Genomic DNA, 26,456 nt, shown 5'->3' on the forward strand with positions numbered 1-26,456 from the left:
ATCTTGAAATACCCTCTGCATGCTCTCTGTGAGTCTAGTGCATTGAGCAGAGGGTCAGTTAACTGAACAAAGTCCAGCCCTCTTACATTTTATAGAGATGTTTGTAACATTGCTTGTGAGGTCTTATAGCCCTCATTAACCTTCAGCATATGAAGAAAGTTTTAACTGTTTTCTTTTCTGCCAGCCTTTCACTTCTGTGAACCCTGGTTTGGTTCCGGTCTCAGGTTGGAGCATAGCATGTGGATTTGGTTTTCAGTCCCTGCTTGATAATGTGGGTTTCCCTATTAGGGAATTTTTATCTAAAACTGAACATTGCTTCATTGTTTCCTCGTTCATCCTGTTATTGACGCGTATATGGTTGGTGGTTGGGTGTGAATTAACCAAATAAGCCCTACAGGTATGTGATAAGCCAGATAGAAGAAGAAGTTTTCAGGTCCTTTATTAAGATATCCGCAATCCATTGAATGTTTGTAGCTACATACGCCCCTCAAGGTCTTTCAGCTAATTTCTTGAAACTCAAGCCTTGGAGAAAGATGAAAGGACGTCAAGGTTAAGGTACACTGTAAATGTGGAACTGAAAGCCGTAGGTAGAGCAGCAGTGACTGTAACCTGGAGGTCATGGCTTTATATCTAACCTGAACATCTGACATCACACTGTGAGGCGTGTGAATTATACCAGATTCCAGCCTGTAGAACCTGCAGGTTACCTACTACCAGTTGTACCTTTGACTCACTTAATGTTTGTATACTGTTTGTACACATTCTCATTCTCATTGTGATATCACACTTTGCTTGGCGATTAAGATACCCAGTGTGTAATCGACCTCAGTGCTAGTCTTTATCCCTACACATAAAGACAGGGGACCAGTCTATGTCAAATCCAACTCTTTTTTCGTTTACCCCCCCCCCCCCCCCCCACCCACAAAATCCTACATCAAATCGTTAAAACATGACAGGCATGCAATTTTCAGCCGATCAGCTCATTTCCTCTTTTTTCTTTTCAAAACAGTGCCATAGAAAGCAGAAAAATAAAGTACAAAAGTTTATTACAAGTTAGAAAGTTGAATGTCTGATATGAGAAAAGTGAAACCAACTCTTCATTCCTCTTTTATAGAGATGGTACAGTCGCCCTTTGATGTGCGTACAGTTTCCACTTCCCATACCATGAAGATGAGCCTATCTAGTGTTGAATGAACAGGATTTACGTACATATATAGACCTATATTACCACAGTGAAGGAAGTGTCTAATACAATAATGCACATCAATAGACTATTTTATTTTGGGCATGTGGTTGGTATTTGAGAACGTCAAGTCTATATTTATCACAGGATGACGACTCTTTAACTGCATGGCTCTGATGCACAACCCAGAAAACAAAAATGCCTTCGAAAGATCGGTGCAGTGGTAAATTAACGCTGTGTTGAAAAAGCGGAAAAGGACAAGGTTTGCCACAATTTCAATGGTTTAAGAAAAAATGTTAAAATATAAGTAAAATGGTATCCATGGGATGAAAAGAAATGGAAAGAGGGAAAATGTGTTTCGTAATTTTTTTTTTTATATAAAGTGTCTTAATACATTGTTTACCGTGCAGTGTCAGCCAGAGGGGTGTATGTGTGTATTTTGGACACCCTGTTTTAAACTTCGACACTCTGTTTTAGCTGTCATTTACATCTAAATGGATTGTGAAGTTAACAATTTGGACACCCAGTTTAAATTGCCCAGCAAATTTGGACACCCTATTTGGCTAAAACCTTGCTCCCTAAATGTTTTGCTCTGGAGGATACTTCCTTTCATGAAATCTAATAAAATAATGGTAACTGAACACCCAAAGTGTTGGACTCTCTGATCGTGGTTGTACGCCTGATCCCTATAAAGCATAATCAGTTTATATAAGTGCAGTCCTCAAGCTAACAGAATTACACAAACATGTAGTTGGAGTTGACAATGTTTGGGATGGTTACGTCTACCCAACCAAAGTGGTATGGGATGGATTGTAGAGGTAGAGGTATCACTAGGACTCACAGGCCTGAGTCCAGTCATGTCTAACACCAGGGCCTGTGAAATTAACAACCAAGGAAGAGTAGCAGTCCAAAGGTTCCCCCAACAAAGGGAGACTTTTAGACGGTGGATAAGAGCACCGAGTGGATAAGAGCACCGAACTCAAGCTCTGATGCTTCTGTTCAGCAGAGTGTGAGTTCGAATCCTGGTCGTGACACTTGTGTCCCTGAGCAAGACACTTAACTATAATTGCTTCTCTCCACCCAGGGGTAAATGGGTACCTGTGAGGGCAGAGGTGGTTCTTGTGATTGGTTTAGCCGAGTAGCGCATGTATTTGTCGCACAGGCTGTATACTCCCCAGTGAGCTGAGATGGTTTAAAGAATGATTTAAGGCCCGGTGACCAGGGGTAATATTGTCGGAAGCGCTTTGAGACGCCCTCCGGCGTGAAAAGCGCTATATAAAAACGGTCTATTATTTTTATTATTATTAGGGGTGCTCAGACATACGCGTGCAATACTGAGCATGCACAAAAAAGGACCGTTTTGTCTGCTGCTGCCAGCGTCTCAGAAGTCTCCTATTGGAGACTTATGCAAAGCTGGTTTCATGGTTGCTGCATCGTTAGAACTATATCAACATTGAATAATGACATAGTCTGCTGCCCCCATGGTTCTAAAGTCTCTCTTTTGGAACAAACATTTACAATATGAATGATTTAAAAAAAGCTCCTTCTTAAAGTTGAACATGTTGAAAAATTAGTTGTGTCCCTGTCTTCAAGTCCAGTAAGAACTCTTGAGATACAAGCCCTGTGGTCTTGTGGAGGTTTCTTTGAAATAGACAGTGTAATTCTCAAGCATATTTTCAACATCCCGGAGAACCTTTTGAGAACCTTGTCTTTGTTTGTGTGTGAAGGAAACAAAATTGAAGGTGCCCAAATTCTACTATTGTGTGAGAGGTGTGCACAATCATTATATTCACGTTGGCTTTACTCATAATGTACACCTTTGTGTGTTAGCACTGTGTACTGTGTACTTCCCCCGGGTTCTGTGAACAAAATCACAGGCATATTACTCGGGTGGGATTTGAACCCACAACCTTTGCAGTTCTAGAGCAGTGCAATACCAACTAGACCGATTTATATACTAAGACTTTTACTTTATTTGAGATAAAGGTTTGATAACTTTAATCATTGATGATAAAAAGATGTAACTTGATATAAGTTATTGCCTTGAACAATACTGTTCATCCTGTAAACCTCTTTTAAAATCTAATCTTTCATCTGCTTTCTGGACTGAAATATAAAATATTCCAGAGTCAAGGTATACCACGGTCAGAGCTTAAAAATCAAAGTAGGGTCAATTACATTGCAGACTATACCCCTGGTGTATCCCACTGAGAAAGCATCCAATGGACCCTACTCTATATTCCAAGCCTGCTATCTTGTTGTTACATCTTTAATCTGGGACCAAGACACAGACAGCTGAAAGTTTAACAAAGGATCTCAGCCACCGGCTTTTTCCGCAAGCAGCAAGCACTCCAGCTTTATCATGACATCTTTAGATCTAGCCTTTTTGTATAATACATGTACATATTTCTCTTTATTTGATCTGATACTGATGAACATGTAATGCATCCAACCCTTGTGGACAATGAGTCAGAGAGACAGCAGTAGTGTGGTATTGGAACACCATGGTCATAAGATCCAGGATTGAACGCAGGGAGACAATATCTCTTACAGAAGGCTGAGAGGTTGTCATTGTAACATTGCATATTGTCTCTGACTGCCTTTAACACCCAAGGATATGACACAGATATAGCTCTCTTAGATGAGCAATGTTTGGGGTTAGCAAATAAATATTTCACTAATCATTTTGGAGGAGATGGTTAGTAATTTCATCTTTCAAGATCGGTAAAAAAATGTGCCCTGATTTTGCATGATGACTGATGCTTATTTTGTTTGTCATTTCAAACTCATTCAAAGTAGTTTGTAAATAAATTAAGAACATTCAATTCTGGAAACAAAAAATAATAATAATTTAGTTTAATACCAAATGACATCAAGACAATGAGGTAATAAAAACATCAAGAACATTTTTCAGAAAAAGTGATTGATCAAAGAGAAAACATTATCTTCATATCACTCAAGTCTCGCCTGTACTTAAAGGGTCTGGGTACTTTTGGTAGGACACAACGTCCACAGATTTACATTAAACTTACATGGTTTGATGATAATGATGGTAGAAAGCTTACCTTAAAATAATACTTACTGAGGTGCTGTGGTTTTTGAGAAATGAGTAAAACAAGTCACAGAAATAATTTCTGTCTCGGTAAGACAAAAATTATTTTAGCATCTAGAATGTATTTACAACACATTTGTCTGTGTCCTACAAAAAGTACCCCAATCCTTTAAACAAATTGATCTGGGTTTTCCAATGTTAGCTCAAGAAGTGAAGGAACCAAATTACACACTTTAAATGTGACATGACACACAAGACTTGCACAGTTTAATGCAGACTTGTTTGTTAATATACACAACTTACGATAAATTGAAAGCATCACTTAAAGGCATGGTATAAGTATACCTTTGGTTTTTGGAACTATTTGATTGTTTGAATCCTACAATACATGTAAATATTGATGTATACAACATAACTAACCTGTATAAATCTCATTTTAAAAGGTGATCACTTTTTTGAATTATCGCCGAGAATCCAGAGCGCATAATCCTTATCTTTAAGAATACACAATTTGAGAAACGTTACTGACATACACCTTCCCTTTAAAGATATGACATATGATCATTGATTGCAGGCAGTGTACATTCATGGTAATCCTTTCAAAGTACACCAGTCAACTAACCTTGGGTCTTTATTAAGAGAAAACATCAACAACTTTGAATTTTTTCAGAGATTTTGTTAGCCTTCTTTTATTTGATTTGAGATCCGTGGGAAAATCTTCATGCACAGATGGTAATAATCCTCAGCACAATCGGTTCCAGATTTAAAACCAGTCAGTTGATTTGTCCAGTCAATGCCAATCTTGTATCATTCATACCTTTAAAGGTTTGTAAAAAACAATGTCCACCAAATGATGGTAGAAAGCTTCCCTTTTAAAATATTACCTGCTGAGAAGCTATAGTTTGTGAGAAATGCGTAGAACAATGTCAGGAAAATAGTTTTTTGTCTCAGGAGACAAAAGTTATTTTTGCATGTACAACAGGTTTACGCAGCTCTCATGAAAACATTGCTCTGTTATTTTTCCTTCTTTTTTTTAAAAACTTGATGACTATTGAAGCTGAAACAGGTAAATTAAATTACATACATCTTCATTCACAGTGAGTAGGGATTCATGTCATGGCCAAAAACTTGATCTACAAAAGGTATCAAACCCCCCTTTAAAGCATGTTAAGTTGTTTCATATTTCACCCAGCTGTGATCAGGAACATTACCCCCCACCCCCCAAAAAAGAAAAAAAGAAAAATCTTTTGCATGAAGGTGGGAAAAAAGAGCGGAAACCCACATTAATGCCCAATGTTAATAACATGTATTATCATGTATCGAGATGGAACATTTGTACATCAGGGGTCTTTGTACTTTAGAACTTGAAGTAGCATCATCACAGAGTTCAGTCATGGTTCTCTCTATGGTTCAATAAAGGAGCCTTGGTTCAATTAGTTCTAGACCAGGTTACTGAACCGGAAGTCTTTTATCCAGATTTGTTTTTCTTTTTCAACAATTAGGAGTTTCTCCTTGGACTGGATATCAGGCAGGAAAGCCTGTCATTGTATAATGGTCACTTTGTATTTCCATATCAGCATCTATCAAGAATCAGCAAGGATACAGTTGATTACAATGTGCTGCCCGATGTCCCGGGACAATAAGGCTCTCTCTCTGCTCAGTGGCAGTGAAAATCACTCTCAGCCTCTGTGTCAACTGGCCTGGGAGAGTGGGGGATGGTTGAGTGCCAAGATAATTATATCCCTGCAGTGTACTGAACTCTGCCAATTACACTTACTGTTTCCAGGAAAACAAAGACGTTTTGTCTTCCATTTGGTTGATGTCTAGACAATGGATTCAATTGTATTTGTTTGTTTATTTTGGGTGTTTGTTGGGCTGTTTGTTTGTATGTTGTTTGTTTGTTTGTTTGTTGGGATGTTTGTTTGATTGTTTGTTTGTATGTGTGTTTGTTTGATTGTTTGTTTGTTTGTTTGATTGTTTGTTCTAGATGGGTTAAAGGTAGAGGAAACTGCCTGATTTTGTAGGATATGGTACTACAGGGCCAAATAATGATTGCATCATTGGGCCATATCAATCTTCGTCAAGTCCTAACATTTGAGTATTTTGAAGGATTCAGTTGGGCCTTTAGACAAAAAAAGTCCAAGGACTGTAACTTATTCATGAGTTGGCATGAAATTATTATTTCAAGGCCAATACAGGTAATCTTGTTATTTGTACCATTCAACTTGTTCAATTTGTTCAAATGTTTTTATTTTTCTATAATGCATGGTTCCATATTCCCTTGGTTTTTGTCTGTTTTTGATCGGTAGAAACTACTTGTTTTGTTACAGTCCATGGGTTAATCCATCGGATGAGCTGCTACCTGATATTATTTTATCCATCCTTTGGCCTTCCAGGTCTGTTTCAACAATACTAGATGGATCTAGTGGCAGAGTTCAGGAAGGCCAAACTGTGGTAGGATGGATTTGGAAGCTTCAATAGACTGTGCAAGTCTCACGCGTATTTGAACTTCCGGGACCATTGTGGTCCCAACCTTATGGAGTTTTACGTTGGGGAGATTTTGTTTCATCCATTATTTTAGTTTAACGTACCTCATGACCATAAAAATTACATATGTTGTTGAAGATGTAGTACTAGTTAACAAAATATATAAAAGTACAAATAAATTCAACAAAATAACGAAGAAAAACCGATATTAAAACTTAACCTCAGGTCAAGTTACTTGAAAAAAATTAAGAATATGTGCCCATCTCCGATCAGGAAACTTACGCAGACGCTTGTTTTGTTCGCGTGGGGTGAAAAGCCTTTTCATTGGTCAATTAAGCGTCAGCTTCATGTTTAAACTGCGTCACGCGTTAATCTTACGACCGACGTGCGTCTGCGTAAAACCCAACTCGTGTGCTGAAAAATGTGCCTTCATTACCAATGTGAGTTAAATTTATTTCAAATTACGCATGTGCCTTAAAAAACCTAAATAGTTTTTTTTCAAGCAAATGCAGGATCTTTTGGAAAATTAGTGGGACAAAATTAGTGTAATCTATGTAGCATGAAGCAACAATTTAAGTCTAATAAGACACAGGAGCCCAGGGCCCGCTTAAAGGCCCTATGATTTTGTTTACATTATTTTATTTATCTGTGCTTTGGTACATTTGCAGCCTAAAACTAATAATTTTAATAATAAACTTATTATGCGCGCATCCATGAAACATGCTCGTGGGTAAAACAACAATTTAACAAATACAGTAAAAATCCACACTTATTATGCGCGCATCCATGAAACATGCTCTCAGGTAAAACAGCATCAATTTAACAAATACAGTAAAAATCCACACCTTTTTTAACATTATTTGAAATCCTGGCACTGCATATCTGGTGAGGGTGGGGGTGGCCAGGGCACCAGGTGTTTTGATTGACCTTGGGTCGATTACACAAAGAACTTTGATTGATCTTAAGATGATGTGTATACATCTTAATCGCCAAGCAAAGTGTAATGTCGCAACTCAAATCACTATGGTGATACTGACAACTCATCTGAAGATGAATCTTAGCGCTTTGTGACATCAAGCCCTGGTCACATGAGGCAAGTAAACACACTGCAAAATTGCAGTGTGTTTACTTAATTTTAATGATAAGGACTACTTTAGTAGCACAATATATCTTATCATTTAATAGTCTTTCTATAATTCAATTCAAGTGAAAATTCTACATTTAAGGCTACTTTGAGATTTAATTACCTCATAGGAAGAAACTATAAATGAATAGAAAACTTGCAGGTACAACCATGTGTCAATCTCTTTTTGGGGAGTATTGGCTCTGAATAGAGCCAGTGTGGTCTTGACGTTTCAAACAGTATACTCTGCTCGTCTTCAGGAGAAAAGTGAATATACAATATACAATATTCATGTGAATATTAATCACAAACTCTGCACACACTAGACATATGATGAAGAATCTTGGAATGTTGATGACAATACACAAGAACATCCGATGTGCACCACATATTTGACTAGTTTACAATGATCAGCATATTGCTATTCAGAATAAATAGGGGCCTACCCCCCCCCCCCATTTTATGCATTCAAAATGGAGGGGGTTATGAGCAAGGTAATTCCTAATTATTATATTGTGGTATGAATGACTGACGATGACGTTAAGAAGACTACCCCCCCCCCCCATCATGGAGGAAACCAGATAGCACAAAGCACTATAGTCTTTATGGCCAGCCTCTGGGAGAGGGTGTACGCCGCGGTAGAGAGTCAGTGACGCGGGCCTTGCCTGAGACTGATATTAATCCTGTTAGTCTGTAGTGAATGGAAGCAACTTGCACACTATGTAGTGCTTGGTTTACTCTGTGTTTCGCTTGAAGGAAGAGTGTACAATTATTAGCAACTCTTTTGACACAGTAGATAAAAATGCCAGCTCAGGAAAAATACATTTCAGCTTATTATGGGTTATGAAAATAGTACGCAAATTATGTTAATTACTGCATGAAATGTACATGACATAAATGTTGAAAAATACCTTCAACTGTGTTTTCTTTTTTGTATTTTTTATTGAAATTATAGACTTACTTTTAGAACAGGAAGGATATCCCATCCTCTAGTTTTAAATAAACACATTACATTCAACCTGTGAACAAGTACATAACATTTGATGGTAATGATTTATTGAATATAATGAAACTCACAATTTGATGTGTTTGCAGGATGTTCATAAGTGGGCTTGTTGTGATTTTGAAAATAATAATAAGCAATAGTTTTCTTATTTTTGGAGATAAAAAAATCTATTGTTTTCATTTCATGACAGTATTTCAGATGGAAACTGTTTTTTGTTTGTGTTGAAATTGCTTATTATGGGTATGAACGTGTGAGCTTTGAGATTAAAAACATTCTATAACAAGTATACTGCCAAGTATTATTGTTTGTCTGTTTAAAAATAAGGTGAATTAAAAAAAAAAAATTGTACCAAATAAAAAAAGCTGACGACAAAGTTAATTTAAACACACCAATAACTCAAAGTTCTAACTCTCTAAATTAAGGCTTGGTGGGGTTTTTAAATCACAAATCTGTATAAATACATACATTATGTAAGATTTCAGTTCAATGAATATTCATACATTTCATCCATCTTGTTTTCACATTGAAATAATTAAGTTTGTGATAATTTGCATAATGTCCTGATGTTTTTATTTATTTATGATTTTACAATTTGTGGTGACTGATGATTTACCTTAATTTTATGAACCCTTTTTCTTTTTCCTGGAGAGAATAACAACTTGATTCAAATGCAATCGTTTTTTTATCAAACTGAAACTGAATACAGTGCTCTTTTTCCTGGAGAGAATAACAACTTGATTCAAATGCAATCGTTGTTTTATCAAACTGAAACTGAATACAGTGCTAACACACATCGGTGTATGGGTAAAAACCAAAATTAATAAATTGAAACTCATACAAATTTATCAAATCTCTTTTTCATTTCCTTTGCAGTTGGAAGAGGAGAACTCGCAACTACGTGAAGAAAATAAGCTGTACATAACAAGACATCCCAAACTAGGAGGTAAATAATACAACTCTAGCTACAAGTCATAATTTATTTGTATTTTGATGTTTGCTCTAGACTCATGCATGCAGAGGTAGACGCTCAATTACATGTCTGTCCCACCTTTATAAGGCAAAACAAAATAAGTAAAAAAATGTTGAGCGTCCCCGCCCCCTTTCTTTTTAGAGGCCATCACCTGCATTCCAAAAAAACAGATTATAACTGGGGAAAAAGGATACGTTTTATCAGTCTTAGACGAACAAAATAAGTTTGTAAAAATAGCCCAGTTGGTTGTCTTAAAAAATTTGTCAGGCGACCATTAAAAAAAACCAAAAAAACAAAAACGGCCGTCCTACTTCCTTTTTGAAAAAAGGCAGGACGCTCAACATGTTTTTATTTTATTTATTTGGCCTAATTTTCTTAGTACTTCTGACCATGTTAAGACTCAGCGTTGAGGATTATTGGCAAACTCAAATCAATATTTGTTTTAAGCTGTTAGTCAAGTTTCTTTTTTGTTCCGTAATATCCTCTGTTTTTTTCTGATGAAGATGACGTGCATATTACTGTGATGCATTAATTAAAGTTGTATGGGTAGATTATGATACAAGAGCTCACACTGAGTACCCTTAGTGCATGTCTTCATATAAACACACCGGAATGCCTAGGGGGTGCTACGACTACATCTACTGTATTGCAATGAGGCTTTAAAGAGGTGTCTTACATCACTGTTCTATCCTTAAGTCTACCTATCTTGTGAATAATAAATTTGGAGTGAGATCATTTAAAGGTAGGGTCATGCTTTGGTATTGACATATTTGAAATATTCATTGTATTCGTTTGAATGCTGCCCTCTATGGCCAGAGATGCGGTTAGTAACTGCTGCTGGTTAGTGACAAGCTACCAACATGCGCAAAAAACTTGAATGCCAGTGGAAGGGACACGTTGCCTTGGATCGGTTCAGTTGGTCTATGAAAAGCGTTTGAAAACCATTTGTTATAAAATGCACATGGTTATGGTTAGAAGGGTGTTTCAAAAGTAGAAAATAATGTTCCACACAAACAGGCCTCAAAATTGCATGGTTTTTCTTATACGTCGGCTGACCGAGTTAATTTGCGAAGTAAAAGGAAAACCATGCAATTTCAAGGCATGTTTGTGTGGAACATTGTATTCTAAGTTTGAAACATCTTTCTATCCATATGCATTTCAAACGGTTTTTCAAACGCTTTTCCTTGACCAATTCGCCCGATCCAAGGCAACGTGTCCCTTTAATAAGACTGATGGTGTGTGTTGCATTAGAGTTCTACGTGTTATTGAGTCTTCTGAAAGAAGTGAACTTGTTAGGCCCTAAGTGTTGTTCAGAAACTTTGTCTAACTGTTGATCATTAAGATTGGTGTGATGCAAAATAAGGTTAATGACAAAATTTAAACTTTGAAGGCTTCCTTTAGAGAAACTCATTCAAAATAGAAGACATGCCCTGCCATGTAGATAAGTGTCAGCAATTTAATAGACTGGAAATAATGTGTGTTAATACTTCAACTTGTTAATGTATTTATTTATTAAACATTTCCAAAGATACAGTAGATTAAAAGTGCTTTTCCCTCCACTCGGTCTGCGTTCGATGGGGAAATAATGCTCAACAAGGCTTGAAAAGTCCATTAATCATGTTATTCCCCTGAAGAAAAAAAACCCCCATAAAATGAGGGTAATTTATTCCTGTATGTGATGGTGTAAACTGTCTGCCATCTTTAGTCTCCATCAGCATCAAGCTGGAAAGAGGGGACCATTGTTGAATGGAATTCCCAGAACTCTGACTCACCAATGAAAAAGACGTGGGAAAAATTTTCCCACCGTCAGCGTGTATACACTGGACTGATTATATAGAGCGTAGTGTTTGTGTTATAGTTATCTATATTTATACAGAAACATGTTTAGGGCCCAATGGGTGACTTTATGGTTTCAAGTAACTCATACATGAGACTTTGTTCTGAAATTACATTGATTGCCTCCAGGCCTGATACTTCATGGAGGCAACAAAGGCCTTGGCCTCAATGCCCCATTGTCATTGCCTTGGTGCCCTTAAAATGCACAGTAGAAATTTACAATTTCATCATAGGGTGCCTTTTACCATGGAGGAAGGAAGAGAAGGAGCTCGAACGAAGGGACTTCAAAAGCCGAACCTGTGGTACCGCGGTCGTTTAACGGTCGCTTGTGTGTGCGCACTTGGTTCTTCACGCAACTGTGGTGTCGTATGTCGTATGGGTATAATAAAGAAAAAAATAACTTTTGTGAGACCTGATACATTTTTTGTACGCTTGTGCCCACCAAATCGAAAAACACAATTGAATACCAACCACCCTCGTGTGCTAGTACCAAAATTTTGAACCACCGCTAGTGACAGGAAAGTCGCTAAAAATGAAAAAAAAAAAAAATGCTATGAAAACACCACAAATGGTAACTGAAGAAGTCAATCACAACTCACCTTCTACACTTCCGATTTTCATGTGAAAAAAACCCAAGCAACTGTTTGTACCATGTGCGCATCCATGAAAGACAAAAAAAAAAAAACACTGCGCATGCAGAAACTGTGTATTTTCACAATTCTTGTCTCCAATAATTCATCTTTGCACGCAGGCAACGATGCAGAGTGGCGGTACCACTCCTTCTGTACAAAGAGATCTAATCCCGCTCGTTAATCGGCCGTCCTAGGCTACTGGAGGTCTCCTATCTTTTCCCACTGGTCAGACAGGGCCATTGTCAGGGTTTTCTTTTGTTACTCTGCGGTTGGGCGGGTCGTTCGAACTCCTTCTCTTCCTTCCTCCATGCTTTTACTAAGGAGAAAATGCCGAGGTGCCCTTGCCCTTTCAAAAACGAAACATACAGGCCTGGGCCACATCGTTTGTATGATTCCCTGATTAGAATCAATCTGACTCTGATAACAGGCCTGGGCCACATCGTTTGTATGATTCCCTGATTAGAATCAATCTGACTCTGATAACAGGCCTGGGCCACATCGTTTGTATGATTCCCTGATTAGAATCAATCTGACTCTGATAACAGGCCTGGGCCACATCGTTTGTATGATTCCCTGATTAGAATCAATCTGACTCTGATAACAGGCCTGGGCCACATCGTTTGTATGATTCCCTGATTAGAATCAATCTGACTCTGATAACAGGCCTGGGCCACATCGTTTGTATGATTCCCTGATTAGAATCAATCTGACTCTGATAACAGGCCTGGGCCACATCGTTTGTATGATTCCCTGATTAGAATCAATCTGACTCTGATAACAGGCCTGGGCCACATCGTTTGTATGATTCCCTGATTACAATCAATCTGACTCTGATAACAGGCCTGGGCCACATCGTTTGTATGATTCCCTGATTACAATCAATCTGACTCTGATAACAGGCCTGGGCCACATCGTTTGTATGATTCCCTGATTAGAATCAATCTGACTCTGATAACAGGCCTGGGCCACATCGTTTGTATGATTCCCTGATTACAATCAATGTGACTCTGATAACAGGCCTGGGCCACATCGTTTGTATGATTCCCTGATTACAATCAATGTGACTCTGATAACAGGCCTGGGCCACATCGTTTGTATGATTCCCTGATTACAATCAATCTGACTCTGATAACAGGCCTGGGCCACATCGTTTGTATGATTCCCTGATTAGAATCAATCTGACTCTGATAACAGGCCTGGGCCACATCGTTTGTATGATTCCCTGATTACAATCAATGTGACTCTGATAACAGGCCTGGGCCACATCGTTTGTATGATTCCCTGATTACAATCAATGTGACTCTGATAACAGGCCTGGGCCACATCGTTTGTATGATTCCCTGATTACAATCAATGTGACTCTGATAACAGGCCTGGGCCACATCGTTTGTATGATTCCCTGATTACAATCAATGTGACTCTGATAACAGGCCTGGGCCACATCGTTTGTATGATTCCCTGATTACAATCAATGTGACTCTGATAACAGGCCTGGGCCACATCGTTTGTATGATTCCCTGATTACAATCAATGTGACTCTGATAACAGGCCTGGGCCACATCGTTTGTATGATTCCCTGATTACAATCAATGTGACTCTGATAACAGGCCTGGGCCACATCGTTTGTATGATTCCCTGATTACAATCAATGTGACTCTGATAACAGGCCTGGGCCACATCGTTTGTATGATTCCCTGATTAGAATCAATGTGACTCTGAACAGGCCTGGGCCACATCGTTTGTATGATTCCCTGATTAGAATCAATCTGACTCTGATAACAGACCTGGGCCACATAGTTTGTATGATTCCCTGATTACAATCAATGTGACTCTGATAACAGGCCTGGGCCACATCGTTTGTATGATTCCCTGATTAGAATCAATCTGACTCTGATAACAGGCCTGGGCCACATCATTTGTATGATTCCCTGATTACAATCAATGTGACTCTGATAACAGGCCTGGGCCACATCGTTTGTATGATTCCCTGATTACAATCAATGTGACTCTGATAACAGGCCTGGGCCACATCGTTTGTATGATTCCCTGATTACAATCAATGTGACTCTGAACAGGCCTGGGCCACATCGTTTGTATGATTCCCTGATTACAATCAATGTGACTCTGATAACAGGCCTGGGCCTCATCGTTTGTATGATTCCCTGATTACAATCAATGTGACTCTGATAACAGGCCTGGGCCACATCGTTTGTATGATTCCCTGATTACAATCAATGTGACTCTGATAACAGGCCTGGGCCACATCGTTTGTATGATTCCCTGATTACAATCAATGTGACTCTGATAACAGGCCTGGGCCTCATCATTTGTATGATTCCCTGATTACAATCAATGTGACTCTGATGATGTTTCAGTGACGAGTATAAGTTCAGAAGTGGACCGTTCTGTTCGCAAATATGTAAATGTGCATGTAAGTAACCTGTGTAATGTACGTGTAGTCAAACCCGTGAGCACAGACTGGCTCCAACGATTGCCAGAAGCCCATCTAGGAATTACATTGAGTCTCAAGGTCCTCCTAATTATCAGCTTCTGTCATAAGAATTATGACTATGAATTATGAAATAAGTGATTTGGGTAAAATAACACACAAACGCACGTATGTCGGCTATGAAGATTGAAGTAGTCAAAACCTTGTACATGTACATGCAGCAGATGAACGCGCTTTTGACATACAGTATTGACTTGCAAAGGAACCAAGTGCTTTACATTTTATAGCAAGTTTGGGCAGTCTAATTTAGACAGTTGTAGCTTTGTAAAATGCAGTGAACACTTCAACATCGTGAATGTTTACAAAATACAAGCACATCCACATGTAGGTGAAATTTCTGCAGATAATGAATGTATAAAGAGACTTTGTACATCATGCCCATGGGCAATATAATAACATATTTGTTGTATTCAATCCAATGTAGCTCTCCCAAAACTTATGTGTCTCTACTGTCGCAACATTAAGCATTTTCTCCCTAAACACTCTTAAGTCATGCAGACACATGTCACCAAACAGTTGGCACCAGTCCAAGGTAACAGCTTAGATTCATCTTTCAGATAATAAAGCAATCCCCACAAATTTCTGGTATTGATTATGGTGTTAGGAATAGATGGTGCATGCTTAGTAAACACACAATCTTGCTAAGCCCGATTCATACTTCCTATGAATGAGGATACAAAATAAATTTGACGTAACACCTTTGTTTTTCACTGCGAATGTTTCGCATGAGATTTGAGCACAGCACAGCTTAACTCATGCGAATTGGTTGTTGCAAATCTGTGACTTCAATTTTATATCGCATTTGCATTTGCAGGAAGTATTAACCAGGCTTCAGAGTAATAGGAAGTGACAATAGTACTGTAGATTCTGCAGGTTGTCACTCCTCACAATTAGCACAGACTAATTACCTGTACACTGACGACAGCTATATAAATAAAGCATCTTGACTAAGCAATGCTCAGAATAAAAACAACGGCTCAAGAAAGTACCGATACGACGTGGCTTGGTTATAAAAAGTGTTTGACTGCTATTTGAGTGATGTGCTTGCAAGCTTAGCTGTTGGAGAAGACTGGGGAGTATCCGGCCTTGTCTTAAACTAATGATTGTGACTCTATAGTTTGTTGCTTTTTTGAGACAAGACATTTTTTATTAACATTAGTTGAATTACATTTTAGGAAAGAGAACTCTTGCCTATGTTTCACAAACAAAAGAGTAAGCATTTAGAAATAGTAGCTGATGTTCACAGTTCTGCTAGCTTACATATATGTTGTACGTGCACCACAACGCAAAATTAAAAAAAATACTAAGTCAATTTACATTTTGTGCATTTGTACTTAATGGAACAAAAAAATCTTCAGGTTGATAAAAAATGGAAATGTTGAATCTGTTCTTTTTCCATAAGACTGTTTACCTTTCCTATGGATAGCTTGTACATGTACATGTACATCTTTGAAGTCTTCTTGTACACATTACTCATGATATTAATGTAGTTTTATTTTGTCTCCTCTTACAGAAAAAAGTATTCCAAAAGAGAAGTATCTGCCGCCGCTACGACCAACCTCACTCCTTTCTGAGCCACCAGATATTCCTGATCGTCCGACGTCAGCAAGCATCAGAGATCATCTACAAAACATCCTGGATGAGAACAGAACAATTGAGGAGGTAGAGATGAGGCCTAAGCCTCCAGTTAGGAACAGGAAGAGTCCAGACGACTCCCATGTCTCAGCCTTAATCCAAGTCCATGAGGAGTTTATTAAACAGGGCGAGGACAGACCCTTGAGGGACGAGACGTTCCAGTGTGCAGCTTGCGAGAGGCGGATGAAGCTCCAAGACTCTTGGATGTCCGACAATGACATGAATGAGGAGGCAAACAACACATGGCCACGTAGGCAGCCTCTCCACGCTTATGACTTCACCAAACAGCACAGCTATGATGAGAACGGGCACACGGACTCCGCTCCCAATGACTTTGATCGCCATCGGGACATTATCGTGCATTGTGAATACTGTGGACATGACGGGGTACCAGTGCATGTAGTCAATGATGATGACGATGCAACTAATTTACCACCGCCAGATCAGTTCCTAGGAAGCCAGCAATCACTTATGTCCATTTCAGATAGTTCTCTTGCCCTACATGCCCCTCCACCTACCCCTGCCTCTCCCAATACAGGAGGCGGGAAAAGTCTTGCCCAAAGTTTAACTCTCGCCAGCGAAAATGCCATGACTCTCAATAATAACAACAAATCCCTTACATCACACTCTGTGAAAGTACCAGGTACCCTAGAAGCATTAGCTGACTCGGTATCAGCAACAGCTGATGTTCTCCAGCAATCCTCCAACAGGAATAACAACCAAACTCCGTCGCAGAATGAAGCAATCGCTGACCTCTCTTCAGACTCTCTGAAAGACGTATCCTCATTGCAAATGGACACCGGGACGACGGCAGATGAGGATGATGAAGATGACGTCTTCCTCAAGGAAGGATTTGCTCTAGAGTCGAGGAACAGCGACTATGCTGATCTCTTCCAAGAGGAGATTGAGAAACAGAAATCACCCAAGAAATCCGAAAGCAAATATCAGAGTTTAACTTCCTTCAATACCAAGGTAATCCTAGGGAAGGATGATGACGACTATGACGAACCTCCGGATGATTTCTTCAGTATGGATAGTCCTGAAGAGTCCTCTAAGTCAGTGAGTAAGGTTGCTGAGAAGAACAAACTGACTCCACCTCCTCCTCCACTACACAAGATGCCATCTTGGGTGAGTATTTATGGGTCATGATGTGGGCACAGCAGCCCTATGGGCTGGTTTCCCACTGCATTCTATCAGCTTAATTATAACAGGCATGATATTGTACCTTCTTTGGTTTGATTTCCAATTGTTATTTTCCCTTGGAAAATTCAGAAAAACTGCAATTGAATATCATGAAAGGCTAAAATTTCATGCCTGTTGTAAATCATTCCATCTTAGAAATCACATATTTCTTATTATTATTACTATTATTTTTTTATTTTTTTTTTTTGGGGGGGGGGTCTTCATTTTGATCTTTCATTATTCAATAAATACACCATTCAAACCAACCTCTAAACCTTTTCAAAAAGGCCAATCCTGTGCAAGTGAAACAGCAAAAAAGCTGTTTATAGTTTGTCAATTTGAGCTTTTTTAAAATTGAAATATAGCAACGGTAATTTGTTGGTGTTTAAATGCTATTCTCTCAACTTAGACAGTTTTGAGGCGAAACTATTTCTCTGGAGATGTGGTTCTGGTATGAACTTTATGCTTAGTGAGTATTCAAACGGCAACTATATATTTTTCCCAACAATTCTATAATTTGCCTTTTCCAACTAATTATAATGAAAAAAAATCTCACTAATTAAACATATTTAATAAACATTTTCATCCATTTGTATCTCTGATATATTCTAGCATTTTTCTGGTTCTAAAGTTTTCCAATGTTTAACCTCGTCACTAAATATAGTCACTGTAATTTAGTTATTATAAACAAAGAATGCACCTGTTTTTTTTGCAGACTACACGTGGCAGCCTTTCTTATCCTAAAAGTGAAATAATTATTGTACTGTGCATAAAAATAATTAAAATAATGTTTCAGGCATTTAATAGGAACTTTTAAACTGTACCAAATAACATTACACTATTACTACCTCCCTTCATTCATTGGGCCTTATTGTCAACTCCTTTGGTGTATGCAGCACCAAATGGACGCAAATCATTCACATCAATAATCTCTACCCTATTGTCTCTTCCTTACAATATGTAGGTGACTTAAGTCGACTGCACTCATACCCCTTCTTCCTTACCATACATGTAGGTGACTTAAGTCGACTGCACTCATACCCCCTCTTCCTTACCATAGGTGACTCTAGTCAACTGCACTCATACCCCCCTCTTTCTTACCATACCTGTAGGTGACTTTAGTCATCTGCACTCATACCCCCCTCTTTCTTACCATACCTGTAGGTGACTTTAGTCATCTGCACTCATACCCGCTCTTCCTTACTATACTATAGGTGACTTTAGTCGACAACACTCATGCCCCCTCTTCCTTTTCATATGTAGGTGACTTAAGTCGACTGCACTCATACCCCCTCTTTCTTACCATAGGCGACTTTAGTCGACTGCACTCATACCCCCTCTTCCTTACCATAGGTGACTTTAGTCGACTGCACTCATACCCCCTCTTTCTTACCATAGGTGTCTTTAGTCGACTGCACTTATACATCTGTACGTCCTCTTCCTTTCTTTGGTGCATTTAGTCGACTGCACTCATACCCCCTCTTCCTTACCATAGGTGACTTTAGTCGACTGCACTCATACCCCCTCTTCCTTACCATAGGTGACTTTAGTCGACTGCACTCATACCCCCTCTTTCTTACCATAGGTGACTTTAGTCGACTGCACTTATACATCTGTACGTCCTCTTCCTTTCTTTGGTGCATTTAGTCGACTGCACTCATACCCCATCTTCCTTACCATAGGTGACTTTAGTCGACTGCACTCATACATCTGTACCTCCTCTTCCTTTCTGTGGTGCATTTAGTCGCCCACACTCATGCCCCCTCTTTGTTACCATACATGTAGGTGACTTTATTCGACAACACTCATACCCCCTCTCTTCCTAACCATACATGTAGGTGACTTTATTCGACAACACTCATACCCCCTCTCTTCCTAACCATACATGTAGGTGACTTTATTCGACAACACTCATGCCCCCTCTTCCTTACCATACATGTAGGTGACTTTATTTGACAACACTCATACCCCCTCTTCCTTACCTTGGCATAGAACATGCATGTGGTGTTGTTAAGAAAATGTGATTCACGCTTGAGTGGTCAAACAATTTGACCAACCGTACAGGATAAAATGTCGCTGTCAGATAGCCTTTGTTTTGATCAATCAGCTTATTATTGTACATCGCTTGTGTCATGTTTGTATCAGGAGAATCGGATTTACACCATTGCTGACCGTGGAATGACGATATCATCTAGTGTCAACAACATGGCAAGCCCATCTAAAAGTAAGTCCAATCAGTGAAGGTTAACCTTTTGAGGACCGGTAGGGGGTAGCATTTTACAGGTTGCAGGTTTTGAATTACATCTAGATCCTAGAGGACATGGGCCTACACTGCTCAGGCCTTGGCCTTGTGCCCTTTAATAAGTTTCCTAAAGACCTTAAGATTTTCCAATGGAAGTGCCCTTTTTCAAAATGAAAAAGGCCTTGCCTTGTTAAAGATGAAATTCCAAGCCTGAGATTATGTCCTTGAGTGGAATATGGGGCTATTTGGTGCTGTTGCCCTGGTTTACTATAGTGTTCACCAGGACGCCAGCACCATGCGCTTAGAAACGTAGTATTAAGTGCGGTATAAATTTGTATTATTATTATTATTATTATTTGGATAAAACTGCTAAGCGCACATTTTTTGGGGAAACAATCATTGCAATCAAATCGTAAGAACAATTTGTCAAGTAACCAAAGTAGTGTCAACGTTTTATGGTTATAGTTTCGGGCGTCTTTTTCCAAGCCGCTCAATGTGAAACTTGCTGGCAGTTTTACTTTGCAGGTCTTGCATTCAGATAAAGGTCCCTGGAAAAAAAGTGGGGGAAATTGTGCCTTCATAATGCAAAGCGATGTTTCATATGAGGCTTTCAGGGTCAATTAGTTGTACAAATTGTATGCAAGAAACATTGTAAGATTTCACTCATTCAGGAACCACATGTCACAACAGGTCAAGTTTGAGGTATCTATTTGCAATCACTCACAATCTATCAAAGTATCCATGAATCATAAAAGGTCTTTGGACTCCTAACCATACTAAAGCCAACCTTGAGCATGCTCATATCAATTTCTCTGGCTTTGCTCCATCAGTAATGTTTAGCCAAAAACGTCTTGTTTGTGCGGGGAGTTTGAGATGGGGGGGGGGGGGTATGTAGTGTTTTAGGTGATGAAAGCAGAGGAAACCTTTCATTTTAGCAGGATGTCGTTAAAAAAGCACCTCAGCTGATAAGAAAAAAAGCTATCCGTAAACATTTTAGCCGCTGGAGTGAGAGTTGAGCACGGTTCTCGTGGGAGTTTGACAATTATCAGCACTTAATGAAGTTCTGATTTTTGCAGAAAAGGGAAGTGGAATTTCGAAGAATGCCGTTGTTGTTTTCGGCTCTGTCAGTGTGAATTTCTTCCTGGAAATACTTAATTACGTTAATTGCGGCCGGTCACGTGGGTTGGACTGAGGGCCATGGGATTCTTAGAGTGGGGTCTTTATATTTTGGGGAGGTTGTTCTCAAGTTGGAGTGCGTCTTAAATTTTGTCTCAAAAGGTAAGATTTTATACATTTAATTGCTACATTTTTTTGAAGATTTTTGAAGATAAAGCACTTCGATGAAGAAGTCATGTTTACGCGCTAGCTGTAAAATCTTCAATTTTGTGATTTCTGTATCAAAATCAACTAAGCTAACTTGTTACTAATCTCATAATAATTGCGTAAAGGCTTTAAAAAAATTGATTTATTTATCATTTTCTTCTTTTAGTTTCAGGAGGCAGGGCAGTTGTCTTGTGCATGATTTTCATAAATTTGAAAGTGTTTCCCCAAAGATGTGGGATATAACCATTTATTATTAACAGTGTTCTGTTACAAACTCTCAATTTTGTCCCTCTGCAGCCTGCCCTGCCCCCATTTGCCAGTCTTGGGAAGGGTCAAGCACTGCAGCCATGTACAAAGACATGGCAGTACCGGTTTATACCACTCTTCGAGGGGTAAGTATTAAACTTGCAGTGGAAGTCAAAACGCACTTTGGTTTCTGTTTTGCCCAACAATTTATTTTGTTCACAATCTATGTTTTAGGAACTTTGTTAATTGCAAACATTTTTATTAAGAAGAAATTCAAGAGAGATATTTAATTTAAATCTATGTTTTTTCCTTCATCAAGTGCATTGAAGTATCTGTGCTCCAAAGAATATCATGTCCATAGTATATAGATCTTTTTGACACTAAGGTATGTTTCATTTATAACTGTGGTTGGTAATGGCTTTTGAAATCGGCAAACAGCAAGTCATTACTCTTGAGACCCATTTAATGAAAATATAGTTTCTGGGGATTATAATTTCCAAGATGATAAGATGTATTCTTCCGCCCCTCTAACAGCACGCCGATCAAATTCGCAGCACGCCATTCAGCGGGGACTCTTCAGATTCGTCCGACGAAGAACACTCGGGGTCCAAACTCTCGCAATCCATCCAGTCGTCTGGGTCTATTGGCAGGAGGCCATCGGCTTCAGGGTCACCGGCTAAGAGTAGCAAGACGAGTAGTGTCACAAGTGGCTTCATTGGTAGCCCGTCCAGGAAACTCATTGTTGCTACTGGAATGCCGCCAACCCCAACACTAGGCCAGAAAAGAGGTAACCAACCAAATCAAACCTTTCTCCATCTGCTTTTTTCCTTGTTAAAAAAAAAAGTTCTTCTTACACTCACTTCTACATTTAAGGGGACATCCACAGCAAAAAAAAAAAAAACAATGCTGGGCTTGATTACACAAAGCAATAAAATTCATTGTAAGACAAATTGCCAGTGTTACCATCATAGTGATTAGCAACTACGATTGATTTCTAGCTAAGATCAATCTTAGCTCTTTGAGTTGCTCCTAATAAACTTTGGTGACAAGTATCGCTCCAAAACCTACTACAAGAGCCAGTTAGAGTCTTTTAAGTGAGGTTAACAACACAAGAAATGGATAAAGAACATCAGAAACAGACTGTTCCACAAATAGTTTTCATGTTTTCACTGCAGCCTTTCTCCAAACTTCCACAAAGGTTGCTGTTTTTCATTAAGTAAAATGGTGAAATGGTCGATGATGGAGAGTGGTGGCTTCACCCCGCCCATAAGGGTGTGTCCACTACACCTGACATCTGTGTCAAATGTTCAGTCCCCAGGTACACCTGTATCCCTTCCACTACACTACTTAAGGCAGTGTAGTTTCAACTCAAGCCTGCCACTGTATCAACCACAACTGAATCAGTACAGGTATTAGGTTTAACAGAGTGGTAGCGCTTCCTGGCTCCGATCCAACCCCAAACCTGAGATTGATTTGTGGAGTGAATTTTCACTCTTAAGCAGGGATTTCCCATCTAGAGATTTTCCAAGAGGATGTTATTTCATCTCATAAACCAAAATAGATAATAATAGCAACTTGGCTAAGACTTACTTTGCGGAAGGATTGTTGTGTTTGTGACTCAACTCATGGTGTTGTTTGTAAACGTAGGGGTTTCAGCTCAGTCTGGTAGCTCTGAGGCGGATTATGCCATCCCACCTGATGCAGTCTCATGCAGTGATAGTACAAACTCTGATGAGCCGGAACCTAAACTACTCAAGACATGTGCTGCATTCACTGCTGAGAACGTACGCAAGGTAAGCTCCTATCAATATATATGACATGCAAATGTCCTTAAAATAATGATGATGCATTCATGTATAGTATGTACATGTAAATCCCTTGTGTACTGTTGGTGATAATCTGCTTTTGTCATGGAATGGAATGGTACAGAGGTTGTGACAACTTTTGTGTTTTCAATATTATATAATTAATAAAGAAATTCCAAAGAAGCAAGTGCCAGCACCTTAACAATCCTGCATAGTGTAGTTTCATCTTTATGACTATGAACCGTTAGAAGTGTTCAATTTGTACCATAACATCCATAAAGACCTCCCATGTAAAACTTCCCGTTGCGATGAAATTTTCATAGGTTTGTTGTAGCCTTTGCATCTGTTAGTACAGTAGATTGCAAAGAAATAACCTTCATAAAACCACAATTTTTACACTAATTTAAAAAATTTACATAGCTCATCAACCTCCCTGTTCAATGTTTGCTCTGTACTTTCTAGTTAAGGAGAAAATATTATGCATTGAAATATTTTGTTCAAAGTTACGTTGTTTCATTGGTTGTCATGCATTGTTTGTGGAAATACTGCGCACAGAGTGAATTTGTGCATGATATGCATCTACTGTATAAACCTTAAGGCTGCACTTTACCAACCATCAGAGTTAAAAATGCATGCAAGAGGTATCAAATGACCGTTATGTCTAAACCCAAGCTTCATAGCGCTGCTTAAGCACAAAATCAAGCTAAGCACAACAACATTATGCTTACCAGAACAGGGTTAACAGCCAAAATACAATGTGCGATTTGTGACTAGTATCCTGGTACTTTCTGCTAAGCAGTGCATTTTTAAGCAATATTTTCTGCTTAAGCAGCTCTATGAATTTGGGCTAAGTAGTATCTGACTTCTACTTTGAATCTGCTTGGATCAGATGCAATGAAAGCATTATGTACATCTCACGATTGTCCACCCGCTGAATCAACTTTCTTTGTTCGTACGTGCTTTTCATAGCAACATCCCATGTGTTACATGTACACAATATCAAACCAAGGATGCCCTCAGTTAGTCAAACCACTTGAATCGTTGTTTTGTAAAAGTCTTGAGTGTTTAAACGGGTAGACATGCTCACTCAACCCACACAGTAGATCAATCAGTGCAAGAAATCTACCCCCTCAAGCAGAGACATCTACTTAGTTCACACAACGGTCTGAGGTGCGCCACCATTACGTTCCCCCAAGAGATTACAACTGCAGATCTAGTTTCCATACAGTGTTGGATTATTAAGAAAGCCTTGGAGCTACGTGTACATGTGTTAATAGGTGGGCAGATGGTTGGGAGAGCAAGATGACAATGAAGCAGAGAAGGGGGTTGCCTTTATGGTGGATGCTACACAGGTCCTTATCTTGAAGATCTGTAATCTGTAATCTGTAATTAATGTACATTTATTTTCCATGTCGACAATAACAATTAAGCATACAGTAGAAAACAAATATCGATGAGTATAATAATGGGGAGGGATGCCAGATAACTTAACAGTAATACAATGTATAGAAATTTGAAGATAATACATATACAGAAATTAACGTACTAGTCAACAGGCAGGGAAAAAGTTTAAGCATAATGCTTTTGTATATTTCCCTGAGACAGACAAGGACTTGGCTGACAAGGACAAAAAAACAAAAGCAACCAAAAACAGAACAAAGAAACAAAAAACAAACAATGACTCGGACCAGACTAATCAATAAAAATAATTATCAACACCACAGTCTTTGTACAATTAGTGTATATACTAGTTATCTACAAATACATATTCAAGAGGTGCTGTTTCAATTTCTTTGAGAATGAATTAAGTGAACGAGATCGCTAGCAAGCTGATGATAATCATAAATCAGAACAATATTAGGTTTTCTTGCAAGGTGTGAGCTACGTTTTTGAAGTAAGAGATGTACTCCTTTTAGCATCTCGTAGTGGCTTACAAGGTGCTGTGGTGAAATATGCTGCCGATCAGACCAGGAACACAAGGGTGAAGCCCTTCTCTTTTCGATAAGCACACTGGGTTCTTTTGTGTACATTACACAGCAGGACTTATGGCTTCTCCAGACCAAAATACACAGCAATTTGAGCATAGAGTCTGCTTACATGTAAAAAGCGTTCTAAAAATAATAACATACATTTTTGAAAAAAATCAAATATTTTATGAAGGCTAATAAAATTCTTGCAGAGTCATGTCTAAGGCCCGTCAAAATAGCAAACAGCTTTGACAAGTTGGAGAGTTATCTGTAGTACTACACCCGTAATGGTACCCAAACTGTTCTCATCTCACTGTTGTTGCTAGTAGAAGAATTGATATTGAGGTTATCTGGACAGACCCTTCAAGTTGTCCTGACAGCACGGATCCGGCACAGTGTTCATGCTTCCTTAAATAAATCCTGACTACATCCCATGCACATTGGAGGAAGCTGGAATTATATGTCAATACTTGATAGATATACAGGCTGCAACAGGAAACGCTTGACATTCATCCACTTGTACTGCATGGAATGTTATTCAGTTTGACACAAACATGAACCACGTGTTCTCGACCAAGTCCCATCCTGTTTTCTTTTTTTTTCCTTTTTCGGAAAATACTCTTTTTATACTCTGACGAAATGCTATTTTTTAACTTTGACTTTTTTTGGTGGGTACTCCATATGTTGGCAATAACCCACACAAGGAATCAGGCAATTTGCGCAGGGTGAAACTCAGCTACCCCGTGGGGAGTCGGTGTTTCCTTTAGCATGGTAATTCACTTGATGTGTTTCTGTTTGCTCAAAACCCTCCTTGGGAAGTTATTCATTGATGCTCAAATCAAAGCCAGAAAAAATTGCTTGTAAAACAATGATTGGTAGGGACCTGAAAGCCTGGACCATTTATTGATTGAAAGCTTGGTACCTGCTGAGCCTAGTGGCCTAGGACAATGCAGGCTGCCACTGATGGTACTACTGATTACTCCAGAGACGTTGTGGGGACTTGTCTAATGTGCACCCTGTTCATCCGCCTTGCTAGTCTCAGCGATGCACAGGTTTGACTGACTTTTCCAAATTGCATTTTGCATCCGTCCGAAGCAGGTTTTGTCAACAATTAGTCTCATTTCATCAGAGAATTGAAACTTCACTGATGTGTTCGGAGTGGCACCTCATTGAGGGGTTCCAGACTCATTGTATACAGTCCAAAAAATTAGTCATTGTAAACAAGCGTTGAATGATTTACCTTGATAACGTACGCAAT

The 26,456-nt window shown here is 38.9% G+C and overlaps 1 protein-coding gene across 1 annotated transcript in view; it reads left to right on the top strand.

Moving 5' to 3' along the window:
• The window catches only part of LOC139944970 (pleckstrin homology domain-containing family H member 1-like), a 98,119-nt gene that overhangs the window by 40,148 nt on the left and 31,515 nt on the right, over positions 1 to 26,456 (top strand). The window contains 6 exon segments of the mRNA XM_071942173.1: positions 9,725 to 9,794; positions 16,312 to 17,561; positions 19,761 to 19,839; positions 21,478 to 21,572; positions 21,961 to 22,213; positions 23,074 to 23,219. Of these exon segments, the coding sequence (XP_071798274.1) occupies positions 9,725 to 9,794; positions 16,312 to 17,561; positions 19,761 to 19,839; positions 21,478 to 21,572; positions 21,961 to 22,213; positions 23,074 to 23,219 (1,893 nt within the window).

Source organism: Asterias amurensis, chromosome 1 (genome assembly GCF_032118995.1).
Source record: "Asterias amurensis chromosome 1, ASM3211899v1".
Classification (NCBI taxonomy): domain Eukaryota; kingdom Metazoa; phylum Echinodermata; class Asteroidea; order Forcipulatida; family Asteriidae; genus Asterias; species Asterias amurensis.